At 53.2% G+C, this 21,319-nt stretch overlaps 1 protein-coding gene across 3 annotated transcripts in view; it reads left to right on the top strand.

The window, feature by feature from the left end:
* Window positions 1-21,319, top strand: part of dgki (diacylglycerol kinase, iota) — a 72,733-nt gene that overhangs the window by 9,464 nt on the left and 41,950 nt on the right. For 2 of the 3 annotated variants that reach the window (XM_088646449.1, XM_088646446.1), the window contains exons 2-9: window positions 12,581-12,689; window positions 13,564-13,659; window positions 15,122-15,196; window positions 16,305-16,361; window positions 17,365-17,433; window positions 18,664-18,735; window positions 19,686-19,802; window positions 20,708-20,782. In XM_088646449.1, coding sequence (XP_088502575.1) covers window positions 12,581-12,689; window positions 13,564-13,659; window positions 15,122-15,196; window positions 16,305-16,361; window positions 17,365-17,433; window positions 18,664-18,735; window positions 19,686-19,802; window positions 20,708-20,782 — 670 coding nt within the window. The remainder of the gene's footprint in view (window positions 1-12,580; window positions 12,690-13,563; window positions 13,660-15,121; window positions 15,197-16,304; window positions 16,362-17,364; window positions 17,434-18,663; window positions 18,736-19,685; window positions 19,803-20,707; window positions 20,783-21,319) is intronic. The other variant, XM_088646448.1, reaches the window with a different exon arrangement.

The raw sequence follows: 21,319 nt of genomic DNA, 5'->3' as shown, positions 1-21,319 counted from the left end.
AGACAGTGACTCACAGGCACATTACTGGGATGTAACCTTTTGGTCTGCTGTCAGATCTGAAAGCTAAATTAGTAAATGACTCGAGCTGATGTAAGAGACAGTGCGTCGAGGCAGAATCGGGAACAGTATTTAGGACAGAGGGCATTAACAGTGCCATAATACCGAGTGTAATAGCGCCTATTTATAATAATGAAGGGCTGGCACAGTTTTGCAGTGGTGGGCATCGCTGCCTCGCAGCGCTGGGTCCCTGGGTTCAGTTTTCATGGGGTGCTGTATGTGTGGAGTTTGCGTGTTCTCCCAGTTTCCTCCCTCAGTGCGAAGACAGGCTGGTGGGTTAATTCGCTTCTGGGAAAATTGGCCCTGGTGTGAGTGTGTGTGAGTGTGTCTGTGTGTGTCCTATGATGGACTGGCCCTGGTTTGAGTGTGTGTGTGTGTCTGTGTGTGTGTGTCCTATGATGGACTGGCCCTGGTGTGTCTGTGTGTGTCCTGTGATGGACTGGCCCTGGTGTGTGTGTGTGTCCTGTGATGGACTGGCCCTGGTGTGTGTGTGTGTGTGTGTGTGTGTGTGTGTGTGTGTGTGTGTGTGTGTGTGTGTGTGTGTGTGTGTGTGTGTCTGTGTGTGTCCTGTGATGGACTGGCCCTGGTGTGTGTGTGTGTCCTGTGATGGACTGGCCCTGGTGTGTGTGTGTGTGTGTGTGTGTGTGTGTGTGTGTGTGTGTGTCTGTGTGTGTCCTGTGATGGACTGGCCCTGGTGTGTGAGTGTGTGTCTGTGTGTGTGTCCTGTGATGGACTGGCCCTGGTTTGAGTGTGTGTGTGTCCTGTGATGGAATGGCCCTGGTGTGTGTGTGTCCTGTGATGGACTGGCCCTGGTGTGTGTGTGTGTGTATGTCTGTGTGTGTGTCCTGTGATGGACTGGCCCTGGTGTGTGTGTGTCCTGTGATGGACTGGCCCTGCTTTGAGTGTGTGTGTGTGTGTCCTGTGATGGACTGGCCCTGGTGTGTGTGTGTGTCGACAGAGGTTCCTGGTTCCTCTTGGAAGAATAAAATGCAGTTCTAGTACAGTACAACGTCTTCACCATCAGCGCTGCGGTAAAGAGAGATTCCCCCTGCCTAAGTGTTGGGTTCGCTGCTGTGATGTTAACACCTTTGTGCACTGCCTTCAGAGGCCCGTTCTGCCTGTCTGAGACAGAAATACCGACCTCCCCTGAGTGGGTTTGAACAGTGACAGCTGAAGTTTTTGCCCCGGGTGTCTCTGTTCTGTCTGACAGAGTCTTGAGTCTTGAGGCTCTCGGTGCAAAGAGAAGAGTGTGGCTTGACTGTGGGCATTTTTTGTGGGATGGGGGGGAGGGCTGTGTTTGGGGGTCCCCCATCTGTGGTGAGGCAGTCTGGGGTTTTGGCTGTGGAAGCTGTGGGCCTGGGGGGGAGAAGCAGAAGAGTTCAGGGACATAGTAGGGGAGGCCATCAGGGCTAGCGAGATCGTTTGGTAGTTAGTAGGTAATCGATTCGGTGATCTCACCCAGCTGTGTCTGGAGAGAAGACAGGGTATCAGCTTCACCAACAGGGCTGGGCAGCTTGTTCCCCACCCCCACCCCCCTCTGTGTACAGTAGACCCTCCTGTCCTGACTGGAGGAGCTCACCCAGCTGGGTCTGGAGAGAAGCCAGGGTATCGGCTTCACCAACAGGGCTGGGCAGCTTGTTCCCCACTCCCACCACCCTCTGTGTAAAGAAATGTCTCCTGTCCTACCAGGAGGAGCTCATCCAGTTGAGAGAGAACATGAGAGAACATGGCTGGGCAGCTTGTTCCATGCTCCCACCACCCTCTGTGTAAAGAAGAGTCTCCTCACACACATGGAGCAAGTATAATAGCAACTAACAGTTCTAAAGTGGGGGGCATGTGAGATAAAGTCCAGTTGAAGCTTTCACAAGGGGCTTGTTTATAAACAGAGTTCAGGATGTACAAGTGTCCTCTTCCAGCTGATGAGGAAAATATATCAGGGTGTAGAAGTGTTTACAAAAGTCAAACTACAAAGAAAGATGTGTGTGTTTTTAAGATGCCCCTGTCAATATTAATTTCACAGGACAATGATACACCTGCTGTCTTGTGCAATTGGTTTCTGCTCACAGACCTTTCCTGAGAAGCCATGTGATTCTGCAAAAGTTGGTGTAAGATTGCATACTAGCAACACGACAGATCAATAGCTTAGTGTTTATCTAGTGTATTTTTATCATTCTTTTTCCAAATCGGAAAAACATGGTAAAATATGGTCTTCGGTGGTTTTTTTTGTGCATTCTCACTGACTCGCCATTTGTAAAGTCTAGGTAACGCTCCTACTATAGACATAAACATATGAGTATTCTTTTCAACAGTGCGGGGAACAGCAGCTGAGAAATCGTGGGGAGAATTAAAAATGTTTTTCTGCGGGTGACGTTCACTGGTGGCAGGGCTACCTTGCAGCGCCGGGGCCCTGGGTTCAACTCCTGGGGGGGGGGGGTCTGTCTGTGTGGAGTCTGCATGTTCTTCTGGTGGGTTTCCTCCCGGAGCCCAAAGACATACTGGTAGGCTAACTGGCTTTTGGGAACACTGGCCCTGGTGTGAGTGTGTTGGTCAAGTGTCCTGTCCAAGGTGTACCCCGCCTGGTGCCCATTGCTTGCTGGGATAGGCTCCGATTCACCCACAACCCTGTTTTGGATAAGTGGGTTTCGGAAATCCGTGAGTGGTTATGCGTTTATTGCGTCTGCCGCACAGAACAAAGTGAACAAGGGGGACTGGCGTCCCATCCGGGGTGTACCGTGCCGTGTGCCTGTTGCATGCTGGGATAGGCTCCAGCTCCCCCGCGAACCCACAGTTGGATAAGTTAAAAAAACGGCTGGATGTACTAGGGGCAATGAAAGGGAGAGACGCTAAGCGTTTCCTCTCGATATTCTTTATGTGCCGTTTCTGTGATCCCATACTTGTAGGGCTGGGACCTGTAACGTGCAAAAACAAAAACAAAGAAAAGCAAAACCTTTTCTCTTGTCAGGCGGCTGGGTTCTGTGATCGTGGAACTGACGTGAGTCACAGAGCAATCCACTGTCCTTTGTGTGCCTGGATATGCAGGGCATTTGCAGAGCAAGCCGTGCGATTAGCTACAAAGCTAGGGAGAACATTCTGCGTGCCGAGATCCCCAAGGAGAGCTGAGGGCTATTGATGAAAAATTCACAGGGCTTTCATCGCCTGGTGTGAATATTATTTCTAGCCCCATCCTAGATCAAGGTGACTTCCTGTGAAAAGCGACGCTTTTTGTTTTTATTACGGCTCTGTTGTCTCATGGTTTCTCTGTGATACAGAGGGCTCTCGACCAGCGAAAGCCACAGACTCCTCCAGCAGGAAGACAAGTGGGCAAGGTTTCAGGATGAATCTATTCTAAAACCCTCCCGCTATATCAAGATGGCCGCGTCTCCTTTCTCAACCTGTATGGTTTGGAGGAGGCAGGCCAAGTGTTATAGTCTTTGAACCAACGTCTTCTAATCATTTAAGGACAGTCTGTTTGTTTCTGGCTGGTGAAATCTCATTATTCGCTCAAAGTCCCCTTTTTAATTACTAATAAGTACTCGTTGGGTGGCTCTGTGGATAAGGATCTGTGGCTGTGGCTGGGAGGTTGCTGGTTCGAATCCTGCGGCCGGCAGAGGAATCCTACTCCGCTGGGCCTCTGAGCGAGGCCCTTCACCCCAGCTGCTCCAGGGGTGCTGTATAAATGGCCAACCCTGCGCTCTGACCCCCAGCTTCTCTCTCCCTGTCTGTGTGTCTCATGGAGAGAAGGCTGGGGTCTGCGAAAAGACACATTCCTCATGCAAGAAATGGTATATTCCTCAGAAATGTATTTTACTTCTATTTACACGTGGTGACTCCCAATCTCCCAATCTCCCAGTGGAACAGAGAAGCTCAGACATCCTGAAAAGTCATTCCGAACGAAGAGCTAGAAAAATGTGTAGGATAAGTGTGCTGGCCTCCGAGTTAGTACTTATCCGAAGAGAACATGAACATTATGGAGCGCGTCTTTGATATGCAGTCGTGTCTACGTGGAGGGTGGTGCGGGGGTTACCATTGCTGCCTCAGAGCGCCGGGGTGCTGTCTGTGTGGAGTTTGCATGCTCTCCCCCCGGTTCACACGGTTTGGTCCCACGGTACGGAGACCTACCGGTAGATTCGTTGGCTTCTGGAATACCTGGCTCCGGTCTGGGCGCGTGTTTGTGCCTGTCCGCCCTGTGATGGACTGGTGTCCCTCTCCAGGGCGTGTCCCGCCTTGAGCCCGTTGCTTGCTGGGATAGACTCCACCGCCCGATACCCCCCAATCGGACAAAGTGGGGATCGAGTGGCTGGGTGGGGGAGATGGAATTGGTACTACTGCTGCAGTGGCGCCTTAAAAATCTCCAGTCGTAGTCTGGAGGGCGGTGCAGAGGTTTGGAGTCACTCCGCGCGGAGAGGGAGGGGAGGGTGGTGGGGTGGTGGTGTGCGTTTGTTTTTTTCCCGCTGTAATCTCTGGATTTACTGAGCTCTTGGCATCCCTGAGCAAGCAGCTGGTGCCCCTCGGTAAAACAGACCACATACCACGGTCTTAAGTCCCTCCTCCTAAGGCCCTTCCTCGTTTTCCTGATTTCCTGTTCCCGCCCCGCCCTCTGTAAGCCAGATGCTCCCACCAATCCCGGGCTCAACTTTGGGAGATGGAGACCCGCGGGGTCCAGGAGAGGCCGGACGGCACCGGCTTCACCCCCCGGGGGGTCCTGACCGTCTGGGTCCCGCTGAATCCCACTGAATTCCCCGGATCCCGCGCCGGTTTTCCAAACCTTGTCCCCTCTGTCCCGGAGGGATCGTCCGGCTCTGGACCCTTGCCATTCGCTCCGGGTTATCCCTTCGGACTCCCCTGGACTCTTTCGCCATGGCCGCACGTTCATTTCGGGGGCGTGCTTATGGGGACCCCTGCAACTCAATCTGCAATGCCTAAGGGAGCCCACCGGTGCAAGTGAGACCATGAAATCTGCGTTCCTGATGTAAGCCAACACTTTGCTGTTGCTTCCTGACGCTGGCTGGCCGAGGGAACGGGACCAGCTAACCCAGCCTGACAGATCTCTCTCACTCTCCTCTCGCCTGCTCCTCTCGTGAATCGGCGTGTGCATCTGTCCCTAGTTATCGCCCAGCACTGGGCATCGCAGGGAGGGGCTTCTGATTCTGACAGAGCAGGGCTCCCCAGCTGCACAGTGCGAGGACGAGCACATGCTTTCTCTGGAAGTTTTCAAACTGAGGTGGGGAACCCCCCCCCCGCCAGACGGTTATTGTCCTCATTAACGACCGAGCAGCTGGGGTTTAGGTCTGAATCGATTGAATCCTAAATGTAAAGGGCCAAGCTGATGCAGCACTGGGGCCCCCTGGGTTCAGCTCCAGACCTGGGGTGCTGTCTGGGTGGAGTTTGCACGGTCTCCACGCGTTCACACTGGCTTCCCCTCCTGGTGCTCCGGCCTTGTTCACCAGAGTCCGAACACATGCTGGGAGGTCAATTGTGAGCGCGTCTGCCCGTGTCTTCCCGTGACAGACTGGTGTCCCTCCCAGGGCGTACCCCGCCTTGCGGCGCTACCTTTGGGGAGGGACACATCGGATCGTTGAAGCCTTGACTGATCTCAGAAGGTGCTTCAGTGGAATTGCACAAAGCGGTTTTGGAGTTCTAGAGGAGCAGTCAGAAGTCTGGGATTTTATTTCACTGGGATAGACTCCGGCTGCCCCAGAACCCTCTTCATCCTCCTCGTTCTCTCGGCTGCGCAGGGGACTCGGAGCAAAACCCATCACCGCCTTTCTTTTCTTCCAAACTGTTCCGAAAAGGTTTCGTCTGCAGCCAGAGCAGCAAAAAAACCCCCCAAAACCTCGGATTAACCTAAAAAAATCCAAACCTTAAGTATAGGGCTGGAGACATACGTGTCCCTGCGTTTCCGTGGCAACGGGCCGGGGATCCTTTTAAAGGGATGACATTAATAGCCAGGTGTCAGAAAAGAGGATTATAGCCTTTGCTGACAGCCCTTCTAAATTAAACACGCAGACGCAAATGTTCCCTGACATCCGTGCTGCCACGGATGCCGAAGCACTGAAAGAGCTGCCAGCACGTACAGCAGAGGCACAACTGAGCACGCACGAACAGCTCTCCGGTTCACTAGTGCTGTTCACCACCGTGCCGTCCCTAACACGCACACCCGTGCACACAAACAGCTCTCCCTGGGTTCACTAGTGCTGTTCACCACCGTGCCGCCCCTAACACACGCACACGTGTGCACAAACAGCTCTCCATGGGTTCACTAGTGCTGTTCACCACCGTGCCGCCCCTAACACACGCACACGTGCGCACGAAGAGCTCTCCGGTTCACTAGTGCTGTTCACCACCGTGCCGCCCCTAACACACGCACACGTGCACACAAACAGCTCTCCGGTTCACTAGTGCTGTTCACCACCGTGCCGCCCCTAACACACGCACACGTGCGCACGAAGAGCTCTCCGGTTCACTAGTGCTGTTCACCACCGTGCCACCCCTAACACACGCACGTGCACACAAACAGCTCTCCGGTTCACTAGTGCTGTTCACCACCGTGCCGCCCCTAACACACGCACACGTGCGCACGAAGAGCTCTCCGGTTCACTAGTGCTGTTCACCACCGTGCCGCCCCTAACACACGCACACGTGCGCACGAAGAGCTCTCCGGTTCACTAGTGCTGTTCACCACCGTGCCACCCCTAGCACACGCACGTGCACACAAACAGCTCTCCGGTTCACTAGTGCTGTTCACCACCGTGCTGCCCCTAACGAGGTCTGCAGTGGTTAATACAGCTAGCACTGCTGCATCACAGCACTGGGGCCCTGGGTTTGGCTCCAGACCTGAGGTGCTGTCTGTACGGAGTTTGCATGTTCTCCCCAGGTTTATGGGGTGTTCCTCCCACAGTCCAAAGACAGCCTGTGTGTGTCCTGTGATGGATTGGCCCTGGTGTGAGTGTGTGTCCTGTGATGGACTGGCCCTGGTGTGTGTGTGTGTGTGTGTGTGTCCTGTGAGGACTGTCCCTGGTGTGTGTGTGTGTCCTGTGATGGACTGTCCCTGGTGTGTGTGTGTGTCCTGTGATAGACTGGCCCTGGTGTGAGTGTGTCTGTGTGTGTCCGGTGATGGACTGGCCCTGGTGTGAGTGTGTGTGTGTGTCTATCCTGTGATGGACTGGCTCTGGTGTGAGTGTGTGTGTGTCTGTGTGTGTCCTGTGATGGACTGGCCCTGGTGTGAGTGTGTGTGTGTGTCTATCCTGTGATGGACTGGCCCTGGTGTGACTGTGTGTGTGTCTGTGTGTGTCCTGTGATGGACTGGTGTCCTCTCCAGGGTGTACCCCCACCTTGTGCCCATTGCTTGCTGGGAGAGACTCCAGCTCTCCTGTGACCCTGGTTTGTAGTGTGGTCTGTACTGTGGCCCTGCTCTGTTAGATGAATGAGCAGAGCAATATACTGAGTCACGAGACCGGCGGTATAAGATTGTGACCACTGAAGGGTCCACCTGAGCGACTCGCAGTCACTCTCCGGTGCCTGAATTTAGCTGCAGCAGATGCAATGTTGACGTTCTGGCTATTTTTAAGCCAAGGTGCACAGTGTCCATGACCCGGGCACGTGAAACCCAACCTGGCCTTGCTCCGGAGGCCTGCCGATTATAGAAAAGGGGTTTAAACTTTCATTAGGTGTCAGGTATGCCCGACCTGAGAGAGCTTTATAGCACGTCTGTTTGCGGTGTGACCCCCCATATGTCAGGGTATCGGGTTTCTGCCCAGACTGTCGCTCTGCTGGAGCGAGGGGGGAGGGAACGTCTTCATCGTGCGAGGGAGACTGGACTTTGGCTGCTCAGTCAGGTGGCTGCTTATACTGCCATCTGCTGTGTGAACTGGCACATCGCAGGTGTTATGAAGCCGCAGGGTAGTCAGGGGGCAGATCCCTCCCTCCACTCCTTTTCGGGGCAGCAGAAGATCTTGAAAAGCGCTTTTTTTTTTGTACGGGAGAGGAAAGGCTGGGCTTTCTTCAAGCCGTGACGCACGAGTGTAAAAAACTCGCCTTTCTGATCGCGCTCGCTGGAGACAGACATCCCGCGCGGCCTGCGGTTGAGTCAGTGAGCTTTCAAATGCGTTTTCTTGTCGCTAATTGTTGCTGCCAACCCTCTCGAGCTGATTGGTGTAATGCCCTGCTCGCTGGGGGGTATCTGAATCCACATCGAGCAAGCTAAAGTCTGTCCAGAATTCGGCAGCCAGAATCCTGACCAGGTCTGGCGCCAGTGATCACGTTACTCCTGTCCTGGCGTCCCTGCACTGGCTTCCTGTCTGGTTTCGGGTCGACTTCAAAACCCTCCTGCTCGCCTATAAGGCACTGCATGGCTTGGCACTACAGTACCTGTCTGAGCTAGTATCGCCCTACTCCCCACCTCGTAACCTTCGCTCTTCTGATTCTGCTCTCTTGTCTGTCCCCCCAAGCCCGTCTACACTCTAAGGGTGACGGGGCCTTCTCCTGTTGCGCCCCAGAGCTCTGGGATTCATTGCTGTCCAGACCCTCACTGTAACTGTGTAATTCTGCCATCTCCTATCATTGTGCTTTTTTTCTGACTGTAAAACACTTTGAGAAACCTCTTATAAAACTGATTTTTTTCATAGAATCTGATTCTTTCGTGTGCTGCTACCCTGTCATCCCTTTCAGTAAATTGTCCTGTCATTGTACATTTTTTATTGCTGTCTGTGTAGCAGCTATTGCCACTAGTTCAAAATTAGTTCAGTGGTCAGCATTGCTATCTCCCAGCGCTGGGGTCCCGGGTTCATTTCCGGACCTGGGGTGCTGTCTGTGTGGAGTCTGCATGTTCTCCCCCTTTTCGTGTGGGTTTCCTCCGGCTGCTCTGGTTTCCTCCCACAGTCCAAAGACAATACTGGGTGTGTGTGTCCTGTGATGGACTGGCCCTGGTGTGAGTGTGTGTGTGTCTGTGTGTGTCCTGAGATGGACTGGCCCTGGTGTGAGTGTGTGTGTGTCCTGTGATGGACTGGCCCTGGTGTGAGTGTGTGTGTGTGTCCTGTGATGGACTGGCCCTGGTGTGAGTGTGTGTGTGTCCTGTGATGGACTGGCCCTGGTGTGAGTGTGTGTGTGTGTGTGTGTGTGTGTGTCTGTGTGTCCTGTGATGGACTGGCCCTGGTGTGAGTGAGTGTCTGTGTGTGTGTCCTGTGATGGACTGGCCCTGGTGTGAGTGTGTGTGTGTCTGTGTGTGTCCTGTGATGGACTGGCCCTAGTGTGAGTGTGTGTGTGTCTGTGTGTGTCCTGTGATGGACTGGCCCTGGTGTGTGTGTTGTGTGTGTGTGTGTGTGTTGTGTGTGTGTGTCCTGTGATGGACTGGCCCTGGTGTGTGTCTGTGTGTGTCCTGTGATGGACTGGCCCTGGTGTGTGTGAGTGTCTGTGTTTGTGTCCTGTGAAGGACTGGTATACCCTGCTTTGAGCCTCTAGCTTGCTGTGATAGACTCCGGGAAAATGGACGGATTACAGTTTTTGTGGGTTAATAAAGGCTGAGGGCTTTGCCTAAACACAGCTTCAAGCCTCAGGCTGGTTCCGCTCAGCGGAGCAGATGCGCTTAAGCCTCGCGGAGCTCTGAGGAGTTCGGTGAAGTCACAGAGCCCGGAATTGCATGGGGTTTCCGAAAGGAGCAGCTGGCACAGGAGAAATCTGGGGAGGAGGGGGGCAGGAATGAATCACTCAGCAGAGCCAGTGCAGCGATTTCACCTCGAGATTCGAGATTCGAGGTTCGAGGTTCACGATTCAATTCACGATTCACGATTCACGGTTCACGGTTCACGGTTCACGATTCACGATTCACGATTCACGATTCACGATTCACGGTTCACGGTTCACGGTTCACGATTCACGATTCACGATTCACGATTCACGATTCACGATTCACGATTCACGATTCACGGTTCACGGTTCACGATTCACGATTCACGATTCACGATTCACGATTCACGATTCACGATTCACGGTTCACGGTTCACGGTTCACGATTCACGATTCACGATTCACGGTTCAAGGTTCACGATTCAATTCACGGTTCACGATTCACGATTCACGATTCACGATTCACGATTCACGGTTCACGGTTCACGATTCAATTCACGATTCACGATTCACGGTTCACGGTTCACGGTTCACGATTCACGATTCACGATTCACGATTCACGGTTCACGGTTCAAGATTCACGATTCACGATTCACGATTCACGATTCACGATTCACGGTTCACGATTCACGATTCACGATTCACGGCCAGTTTTCCCAGTCACAACCTTGGTATGTCTTTAGACTGCGATGAAGCCAGAGATAGCCATACTAAAAACAAGCCTCAGGCTGGTTCCGCTCAGCGGAGCAGATGCGCTTAAGCCTCGCGGAGCTCTGAGGAGTTCGGTGAAGTCACAGAGCCCGGAATTGCATGGGGTTTCCGAAAGGAGCAGCTGGCACAGGAGAAATCTGGGGAGGAGGGGGGCAGGAATGAATCACTCAGCAGAGCCAGTGCAGCGATTTCACCTCGAGATTCGAGATTCGAGGTTCGAGGTTCGAGGTTCACGATTCACGATTCACGGTTCACGATTCACGATTCACGATTCACGATTCACGGTTCACGGTTCACGATTCACGATTCACGATTCACGGTTCACGATTCACGATTCACGATTCACGATTCACGATTCACGATTCACGGCCAGTTTTCCCAGTCACAACCTTGGTATGTCTTTAGACTGCGATGAAGCCAGAGATAGCCATACTAAAAACAAGCCATACTGTACAAAAGTAATTCTATTATTCACTAAGTTTAGCATAGGATTAATGTTCCAATTCAATTTCAAAATCAGCAAGTATATACTGTAGTCGAACCTCTTCTCTGTACTCTCAAAATCTCAAAAGCTTTTCTTGTACTCTACAGTTGCCTCATCATGATATCCAAAGGTTTAGTCTCCTGCCCAGTCAGACTCAATGAGGCAAGCATGATATTGTGATGCCCTTGTTCTTAATAATACTTGTTTGATATATGTTCCTGGCCAAACAGGATCAACTGGTTAGGTTCAGACTTTAGGTAAAAAGGGAGATTTCGGTTCGTTTTCTGTCATATTTTCTGGTGAAAGGCCAGACTTTTATGAATCAAGTTAGGTTTAGGAAGGATAACATCAGGGTTGTTCCTATGTCTCAGTTCTGCATTTCTTTAATAAACAGGGGGTTTATGTGTGTAGGCCCTCCACACCAGACACACTGACTGACCCTGCAGGACCAGGACTGGACACCCCTGTCCTAGAGTCAGGACCCTGCCTGGAGGCTCTGATTGGCTCATGAAGGAGTGAAGACCTGCAGACACACTGACTGACCCTGCAGGACCAGGACTGGACACCCCTGTCCTAGAGCCAGGACCCTGCCTGGAGGCTCCGATTGGCTCATGAAGGAGTGAAGACCTGCAGACACACTGACTGAACCTGCAGGACCAGGACTGGACACCCCTGTCCTAGAGCCAGGACCCTGCCTGGAGGCTCTGATTGGCTCATGAAGGAGTGCAGACCTGCAGACACACTGACTGACTCTCCAGGAGCAGGACTGGACACCCCTGTCCTAGAGCCAGGACCCTGCCTGGAGGCTCTGATTGGCTCATGAAGGAGTGAAGACCTGCAGACACACTGACTGACCCTGCAGGACCAGGACTGGACACCCCTGTCCTAGAGCCAGGACCCTGCCTGGAGGCTCTGATTGGCTCATGAAGGAGTGCAGACCTGCAGACACACTGACTGACTCTCCAGGAGCAGGACTGGACACCCCTGTCCTAGAGCCAGGACCCTGCCTGGAGGCTCTGATTGGCTCATGAAGGAGTGCAGACCTGCAGACACACTGACTGACCCTGCAGGACCAGGACTGGACACCCCTGTCCTAGAGCCAGGACCCTGCCTGGAGGCTCTGATTGGCTCATGAAGGAGTCAAGACCTGCAGACACACTGACTGACCCTGCAGGACCAGGACTGGACACCCCTGTCCTAGAGCCAGGACCCTGCCTGGAGGCTCTGATTGGCTCATGAAGGAGTCAAGACCTGCAGACACACTGACTGACCCTGCAGGACCAGGACTGGACACCCCTGTCCTAGAGCCAGGACCCTGCCTGGAGGCTCTGAATGGCTCATGAAGGAGTGCAGACCTGCAGACACACTGACTAACCCTGCAGGACCAGGACTGGACACCCCTGTCCTAGAGCCAGGACCCTGCCTGGAGGCTCTGATTGGCTCATGAAGGAGTGCAGACCTGCAGACACACTGACTGACCCTGCAGGACCAGGACTGGACACCCCTGTCCTAGAGCCAGGACCCTGCCTGGAGGCTCTGATTGGCTCATGCAGGAGTGCAGAGCTGTGATCCTCTTGCACACGGCTGAGCTCTGTTTTATTTTATTTCTGCGGCGTGTGTTTGGGAGGTGTCACTGTAAAAGACAGTTCTGTTCTCGTACTTGTGTCTTGAGTCTGCTCACCTGCTGGTGTTGTGTTTCCATGCAGGAAGGCCATTTCGCGATCCGGTCTCCAGCACCTGGCGCCCATACAGAGTCCTTTCCCGCCACTGACCAATGGGGCAGTGAAGGAGCTCAGCACCACTGTGGACTGGAGCGTAAGTCTGGCCAGTCCGTCTATCCACTCATCCACTCATCCACTCATCCACTCACCCACTCACCCACTCACCCATTTCCTATCTGCTATGTCCAGTTCAGGGTTGCAGGAGAACGGGGCTTTATCCCACCAAGCAACAGGCACAAGGCAGGATACACCCTGGATGGGACACCAGTCCATCGCAGGAGACACACAGACGCAAACACACACACTCACACCAGGGCCAGTCCATCACAGGGCACACACACACACACACACACACACACTCACACCAGGGCCAGTCCATCACAGGACACACACACACTCACACCAGGGCCAGTCCATCACAGGACACACACACACACACACACACACACACACACACACACCAGGGCCAGACCATCACAGGACACACACAGACACACACACTCACACCAGGGCCAGACCATCACAGGACACACACACACACACAGACACACACACACACACACACACACACACACACACACACACACACACACACACACACACACACACACACACACACACACACACACAGGGCCGATTTTCCCAGAAGCCAGTTATCCTGACAACATGTCTTTGGACTGTGGGAGGAAACCCAGCCGAACACAGGGAGAACATGCAAACTCCACACAGACAGCATCCCAGTTCCATAATTGAATCCAGGGACCCAGCACTGCAAGACCACCACTCCACTGTTCCTCCACAACATGGCTTCCCATGAATAAAATTAAACTTTTTTAACCCTTACCCCTATTTGTACACATGCTCGGAGGGACACACAGTGGTGTACACACCTCTACAGCTGCGAGGAGTCTGAGGTGAAGACAATTTCCAAAATTTTGTGTTTTTGCCCCCACCCCCTCCTGCTGCAGGAAAATGCTCTAAACGGGGAACACCTGTGGTTGGAGACCAACTGCTCTGGGGACCTCTGTTATCTGGGAGAAGAGACCTGTGTCGTGAGAATCGCAGTGAGTATGAATGAAGGCGAGGAGGTCAGTCAGTCAGTCAGTCAGTCAGTCAGTCAGTCAGTCAGTCAGTCAGTCAGTCAATGCCAGCAGCTGTGTCCCCCTGCAGCTCCCAGCTGACACACCCCACTGGAGCTCAGCAGGTGTGAGCCTGGCCAGTACCTGGAGGGGAGACTCCTGTCTGGACTGAGCTCTGGATGAGAACACGGAGCTGTCTGGACTGAGCTGCGGATCAGAACACGGAGCTGTCTGGACCGAGCTGCGGATCAGAACCCGGAGCTGTCTGGACCGAGCTGTGGTTCAGAACACGGAGCTGTCTGGACCGAGCTGTGGTTCAGAACACAGAGCTGTCTGTACTGACCTACGGATCAGAACCTGGAGATGTCTGGACTGAGCTGCAGATCAGAACCCGGAGCTGTCTGGACTGAGCTGCGGATCAGAACCCGGAGCTGTCTGGACTGAGCTGCGGATCAGAACACGGAGCTGTCTGGACCGAGCTGCGGATCAGAACCCGGAGCTGTCTGGACCGAGCTGTGGTTCAGAACACGGAGCTGTCTGGACCGAGCTGTGGTTCAGAACACAGAGCTGTCTGTACTGACTTATGGATCAGAACCTGGAGATGTCTGGACCGAGCTGCAGATCAGAACCCGGAGCTGTCTGGGCCAAGCTGTGGTTCAGAACACGGAGCTGTCTGGACCGAGCTGTGGTTCAGAACACGGAGCTGTCTGTACTGACCTACGGATCAGAACCTGGAGCTGTCTGGACTGAGCTGTGGATCAGAACACGGAGCTGTCTGTACTGACCTACGGACCAGAACCTGGAGCTGTCTGGACTGACCTGTGGATCAGAACCAGGGCTGCCGGACTGATCCGTAGATCAAAACCTGGAGCTGTCAGTATCCAACTGTGGATCAGAATCTGGGACTGTCTGCACTGAGCTACGGATCAGAACCCTGAGCTGTCCTGACTGATCTGTGGATCAGAACCTGGAGCTGTTCAGACTGAACAATGGATCAGAACCAGGTGCTGTCTGCGCTGAGCAGCGCTGGATAGAAATGGATACAACCTTGTAGTTTTCCTAGGTTCACCACCAAAAAAAAAAAACGCCTTGTCTGGTACATGACAATCAAGTAGGAAGCAGCAAAACTGCATTACCAGATTTAGTTGATTTAATCTCAAAGCAAAAGCTCATTTACAGAACCCTATATTACTGTGGTCAAATAAACTAGAGCCAAAGAATGTGGGATTTCTCAAACAGTTTGGACGCTTGCGTTATTGAGATCCTTCACAGCCTAGGAAAGGTACAGATTTTTGGAGACGGGCTCTGAGAAAAAGAACAGGAGGTCGAGAGAGCTCATAAGCTGATTCTTCTGTGTCTCGGTGGAGCTGTCCTGCCCCTGTGTGATCACAGCCCCACCGAGACTGTCTCACTGTCACTGTGATCTCTCTCTTTTTTTTTTATTAAGAAGTCTGCGCCCCGGAGGAAATGCGCGGCCTGCAAGATCGTGGTGCACACGGCCTGCATGGAGCAGCTGGAGAAGGTACTGCACGCCTGAAGGGCCCGGGTCCCTGTCTGCCTTTTCAACCTGGGCTCTCCTTACTCGTGGAAGTAAGAGACCCAGCAGCCGTGTCCCCCTGCAGCTCCCAGCTGACAAACCCCACTGGAGCCCAGCAGGTGGGAGCCTGGCCAGTACCTGGAGGGGAGACTCCTGGGAAAGCTGAGGCTGCTGCTGGGAGAGGTGTGAGTGGGGCCAGCAGGGGGCGCTCACCCTGCGGTCTGTGTGGGTCCTCATGCCCCAGTATAGTGACGGGGACACTAGACTGTAAACAGGCGCCGTCCTTCGGATGAGACGTAAAACCGAGGTCCTGACTCTCTTTGGTCATTAACAATCCCGGGGCGTCTCTCGACAAGAGTTGGGGTGTTACCCCAGTGTCCTGGTCAAATTTCCCCCCTGGCCTTTACCCCTCATGGCCTCCTAATAACCCCCCTCTCTGAACTGGCTCCATCCCTCTGCTCTCCTCCCCACTGAGAGCTGGTGTGTGTGAGAGGACTGGAGCATCATCCAGGTGGGGCTGCACACTGGTGGGGGCAGTGGGATTCCCCCTGACCTGGGAAGAGCTCTGAGTGGAGGGTCCAGAAAAGCACTTATTATTATTATTATTATTATTTTTAAAGGTGCTGCCCTTCCCTGGGTGAGTCTGTCCTAGTGGTCTTACTCCAGAGATCTGTCATTACTGCCTGATGCAGGATCTCCTCCTCCTGGGCGGACCTGACTCTGTAACTGTGCTCTTAATCCAAAGTAATGACATCGCCCCTTGAAACGGGTGCTTGGTCTGACCGGATCATTAAAATCCAGAAAGATCTGAAGATGCATGCACCCTCCAGGACCAGGACTGGACACCCCTGTCCTGGAAACAGGACCCTGCCTGAAGGCTCTGATTGGCTCTTGAAGGAGTAGGAGCACAGGTACAGACACGGTCCTCTTAGTCCAGAAGAATTCGATCATTAGATTGATCATGAAAACAAACAATCTGAAAGCAACTGGTTCTGCAAGATAACCAGCTTTCTCCCATTTAAGACTGGTCTTGTGCATGAGGTCTCCACTGCTCATCTCATGACTGTCCTCCCTCTGTCTCCGTCTCTTGCAGATCAGTTTTCGGTGTAAACCCACTTTCCGAGAGGGAGGATCAAGATGTCTGAGAGATGTAATCTCTTTTTTTCTTGCGCCAGAATCAGATTTCCCATCCTCTTTGCACCTGAGAAAGTTCTGCTGAAGAGTGCAGTGCATTTCTTTTGCTGTAAACCACAAACTCAGATCCAGATCAAGTTCCAAACTACACCTTCAGGCTGTTTCACGCCCAGAGACAAATGTGCACAAGGACAAAGTCTTGCCGTCCTCTAAGTGTCAAGTGAGATATAGCTGTTCAAGAGGGGTACAGAAGGAGAGCTGCCCTATGCAGTATCCCCTGATAGTTTGAGGAAAGGGAGTCCTGACAGTCTGGAAAAGCGAAGGATACAGTGTGTGGATGAGAGTCAGTGCTCAGCAGCCTGGAGGACATCTGAGCGAAATCGGATCAAAAATTCACGACAAACCATTTTCTACCCAGTTCATCCAGTTCAGGATTGCAGGGAGGCCAGAGCCCAGGCAAGCAACAGACACATGGCAGGATACACCCTGGGCGAGACACCATTCCATCACAGGACACACACACACTCACACCAGGGCCAGTCCGTCACAGGACACACACACACTCACACTCACACCAGGGCCAGTCCATCACAGGACACACACACACACACTCATACCAGGGCCAGTCCATCACAGGACACACACACACACTCACACCAGGGCCAGTCCATCACAGGACACACACACACACACTCACACCAGGGCCAGTCCATCACAGGACACACACACTCACACCAGGGCCAGTCCATCACAGGACACACACAGACACACACTCACACACACACTCACACCAGGGCCTGTCTAGCACAGGACACTCACTCACTCTCACACTCACACACACACACTCATATCAGGGCCAATTTTCCCAGAGGCCAATTCACCTACCGTCCATGCCCTGAAAGTCTGGAGGGGTTAAGGTGGAGGATGTGTGCTTTGTGGGTTTTGAATGCTCAAGGGAGATCTGAGGTCGGTCCACAATGTTTAGGTGGTCCTTTCATTTTTCGTTTCTCGTTCTGCAGCAAAATATTGTCCGTCACCACTGGGTCCATCGCCGCCGACAGGAGGGGAAGTGTAGGCAGTGTGGAAAGGTATGGCACAGCGCGGTGTACCCCTTCTTTCCCAGCTGAAGTGTCGACGAGGGTCAGAGGTCACCTGTCCTGCTCCTGCAGGGCTGGCGAAGATCTATAGAAACACTGACCCTGCAGGACCAGGACTGGACACCCCCTGATTTAGAAACGTTGCAAAGGATGATAACCTGAACGTGAGGCTCCCCTGAGGTCCAACCTGACAGAGACCACAGAAAACTCCCAACGTCTACAGTGTTCTAGAGGAGCTGTGTGCTTATGTCTCACTGTGGCCCTGGTCACCTGGTGTTTGACCTTCTCCTGCGTAACTAAGGACGACGTCATACAGTTGGCAAACCCCAGGTTTTGATGCTGTAGAAAGGGGAATGATACAGGCCGATATTATTATTATTATTATATTGATTTTAACATTGCATCAGCATATTAAGATCAATCACTTTATTGGCCATTTACAATGTCTTGCATGAGGAATGTGTCTTTTCTCAGACCCCAGCTCGCTCTCCATGAGACACACAGACAGGGAGAGAAGCTGGGGGGCGGAATGGTGGCTCTGTGGGTCAGGATCTGTGGCCGGGAGGTTGCCGGTTCGAATCCCGCGGCCCAGCAGAGGAATCCTACTCCGTGGGGCCCCCTGAGCGAGGCCCTTCACCCCAGCTGCTCCAGGGGTGCCGTATAAATGGCCGACCCTGTGCTCTGACCCCCAGCTTCTCTCTCCCTGTCTGTGTGTCTCCTGGAGAGCAAGCTGGGGTCTGAGAAAAGACACGTTCCTCATGCAAGACATTGTATACAGCCAATAAAAGTGATCTTCTCTTAATATGCTGCTGCAAAGTTACTTGTATGCTAAAGATTCCCTTGCTCAAGTCTTAAAATGGGGCAATCGTCATTCTGAATAAGACCATGTGGCCATTGGGCACATCTTATGAGACAGCCTTGGCACCTTTTGTAAGACACTCTTTGTGACTGAGGCCTGTGATCTTCCTTTGGTGTCCCGAACCGAGGAGTGTGTCGTCCCACATCGCTAGTGTTTGGACAGGCTGAAACCAGCCTTCGCCTGGAGGGGGGGTCGCGTTTCTGCATGAGAAATCTTTATTTCTGTGCCTCCCTCTATGAAATTATACCCAGGTGATGAACTGCGTGGGACAACATGGCATAACGCTGTTTGAGCTGTAAAACCTGTTAGATCGTCACGGGTTGACCTGGAATTGTTTAATCTGCTTCCTGTCTCCTCCCCAGAGTTTCCAGCAGAAGTTCTCCTTCCACAGCAAAGAGATCGTCGCGATCAGCTGCTCATGGTGCAAACAGGCAGTAAGTTCCATGCCCTTCCAACCAACCGTGTTCTGCCGAGCTAATGGATTTTTGGCCAAAATGTTCCAAAATTGAGTCAAACCTTTCTCACACCAACCTCAGGGCTGCAGGCTTGAAGTCCAGGTTATTTCCTGCTCTGCGGTATGAGAGCAGGTTCTTTTAAATTGATCTGGTGTGGCGTCTCGAGCTGAGAAAGTCTCACTGCTGCTTTGTTGCTTCACCGCCGTGAAAGTAAAATGTACCACAGTAACGTGTAAAACCTCCAATTTCAATCACAAAACAGAGGACACGTCCAGGTCTGTGATTCAGAACCAGGCCAACAAGACCTCTGGTGAGGTGAAGTGGCCCTGACTCTGCTTGTGAATCCAGCTCTTCTCCTCCAGCAGAAATATCGCTCTTTGTTTTGCTGATAAATACTCCTTACTCGTTAACTCTGCCCGCAGATCAGGTTGGAACATTCCTGCGGCGAAACGTCTGCTGCACAACCTGTCCTTATCCCCTCGTCCATCGCAGGGACTAGTGAGCAGGAAGGGCTGCCCCGCGTCACAATTCTCACCAACTCTCGCCCTCGCCTGTGGTGAGACTAGGGGTTAATAACAGAGTGCCGACTCGCAAAGCTCACAATTCCTGAGGAGTTTATCCATTTTTCCTCCCCCGTCAATGAATTCACTTTGACGAGCGAGATTTAATCACCGGTCTGGGTACCAATTAACCTTCATTTGTCTCTCTGCACCTCACCTGTGCTAAAACCCCCCTGTCAATAGTATCTGACCTGCAATGACACCTGTCCTCCTTGTCCGTACCAGGGTACCAAGGTGCTCCAGAGCTTTATGTGGATTCTGAATCCCCGACAGGTGTCCGCGAGTGCGGACCGTCTGGCGCGGGGGAGGTAGGCGTAGTCGTGTGGCCCTGCGCCTCACGTCCTCACTCTGCTCTCTCCCCCCCGGCAGTTTCACAACAAGGTCACCTGCTTCATGCTGCACCAGATCGAGGAGCCCTGCTCCCTGGGGGCCCACGCTGGGGTCATCGTCCCGCCCTCCTGGATCATCAAAGTCAAGAAGCCCCAGGTACGGGACGTCCCGGTCGGGAGGGGGGGAGGGGAGGGGAGATTTTTCGGATTTCGGGGTGGAGAGCTGGGGCTTTGTTATGTTCGTGCCAGTAAGCGTCACATCAGGAATGGTAGGAATTTGGAGTTTGTCTTTTCACGGACCCCAGCCTGCTCTCCAGGAGACACACAGACAGGGAGAGAGAAGCTGGGGGTCAGAGCGCAGGGTCGGCCATTTATACGGCGCCCCTGGAGCAGCTGGGGTGAAGGGCCGTGTATGTGGACGGATGACATCATATAACTTGCATTGAACAGCAGAAATCCCTTATATGGCACAATCCTATACCCAAGTTTAAATCTTGAAAAAAACTGAGGTCCTGACTCTCTGTGGTCATTAACAATCCCAGGGGGTTTCTCGACAAGAGTAGGGGTGTTACCCCAGTGTCCTGGCCAAATTCCCCCCCCTGGCCTTTACCCATCATGGCCTCCTAATAACCCCCCTCTCTGAACTGGCTCCATCCCTCTGCTCTCCTCCCCACTGAGAGCTGGTGTGTGTGAGAGGACTGGAGCATCATCCAGGTGGGGCTGCACACTGGTGGGGGTAGTGGGATTCCCCCTGACCTGGGAAGAGCTCGGAGTGGAGGGTCCAGACAGGGGCTGTAGAGGTGTGAGGGATTACTAATTATTAAGTCATTAACAATCCCAGGGTGTCTCTCGACAAGAGTAGGGGTGTTACCCCGGTGTCCTGGCCAAATTCCCCCCCTGGCCTATACCCCTCATGGCCTCCTAATAACCCCCCTCTCTGAACTGGCTCCATCCCTCTGCTCTCCTCCCCACTGGGAGCTGGTGTGTGTGAGAGGACTGGAGCACGCTGGCTGCCGTGGCACCAGACTCAGGCCCGCGCCGTTCCCTCTCCTGTTTTCCCAGAATTCCTTTAAGAACTCGAGCCGCCGGAAAAAGCGGACGTCGTTCAAGAGGAGGACCAGCAAGAAGGGGACGGACGTGAGTAGACGTCTCCTGGCTGGGCTCCCGAGGGAGTGGGAGCGATAAGGTTTACTGCGTCTAAACATTCAGAAACGAGGACACTCTGTTATCATGGGGGGGACGGGGGTGATTTATACTAGTGTCTATTAGATCGCACACTTGTTGACCACCACCACAACGACTACAATCAACACACTAGCAGCCAGATCACCCTGCAACTCACAACTGGCAGCCCCCCCACTGGAGCCCAGCAGGTGGGAGCCTGGCCAGTACCTGGAGGGGAGACTCCTGGGAAAGCTGAGGCTGCTGCTGGGAGAGGTGTGAGTGGGGCCAGCAGGGGGCGCTCACCCTGCGGTCTGTGTGGGTCCTCATGCCCCAGTATAGTGACGGGGACACTAGACTGTAAACAGGCGCCGTCCTTCAGATGAGACGTAAAACCGAGGTCCTGACTCTCTGTGGTCATTAACAATCCCAGGGTGTCTCTCGACAAGAGTAGGGGTGTCACCCCAGCGTCCTGGACAAATTTCCCATCGGCCCTCACCAATCATGGCCTCC

This window comes from Lepisosteus platostomus, chromosome 9, assembly GCF_059453375.1.
Source record: "Lepisosteus platostomus isolate fLepPlt1 chromosome 9, fLepPlt1.hap1, whole genome shotgun sequence".
Lineage (NCBI taxonomy): Eukaryota > Metazoa > Chordata > Actinopteri > Semionotiformes > Lepisosteidae > Lepisosteus > Lepisosteus platostomus.
This window is presented reverse-complemented; position numbering and strand designations above follow the sequence as displayed.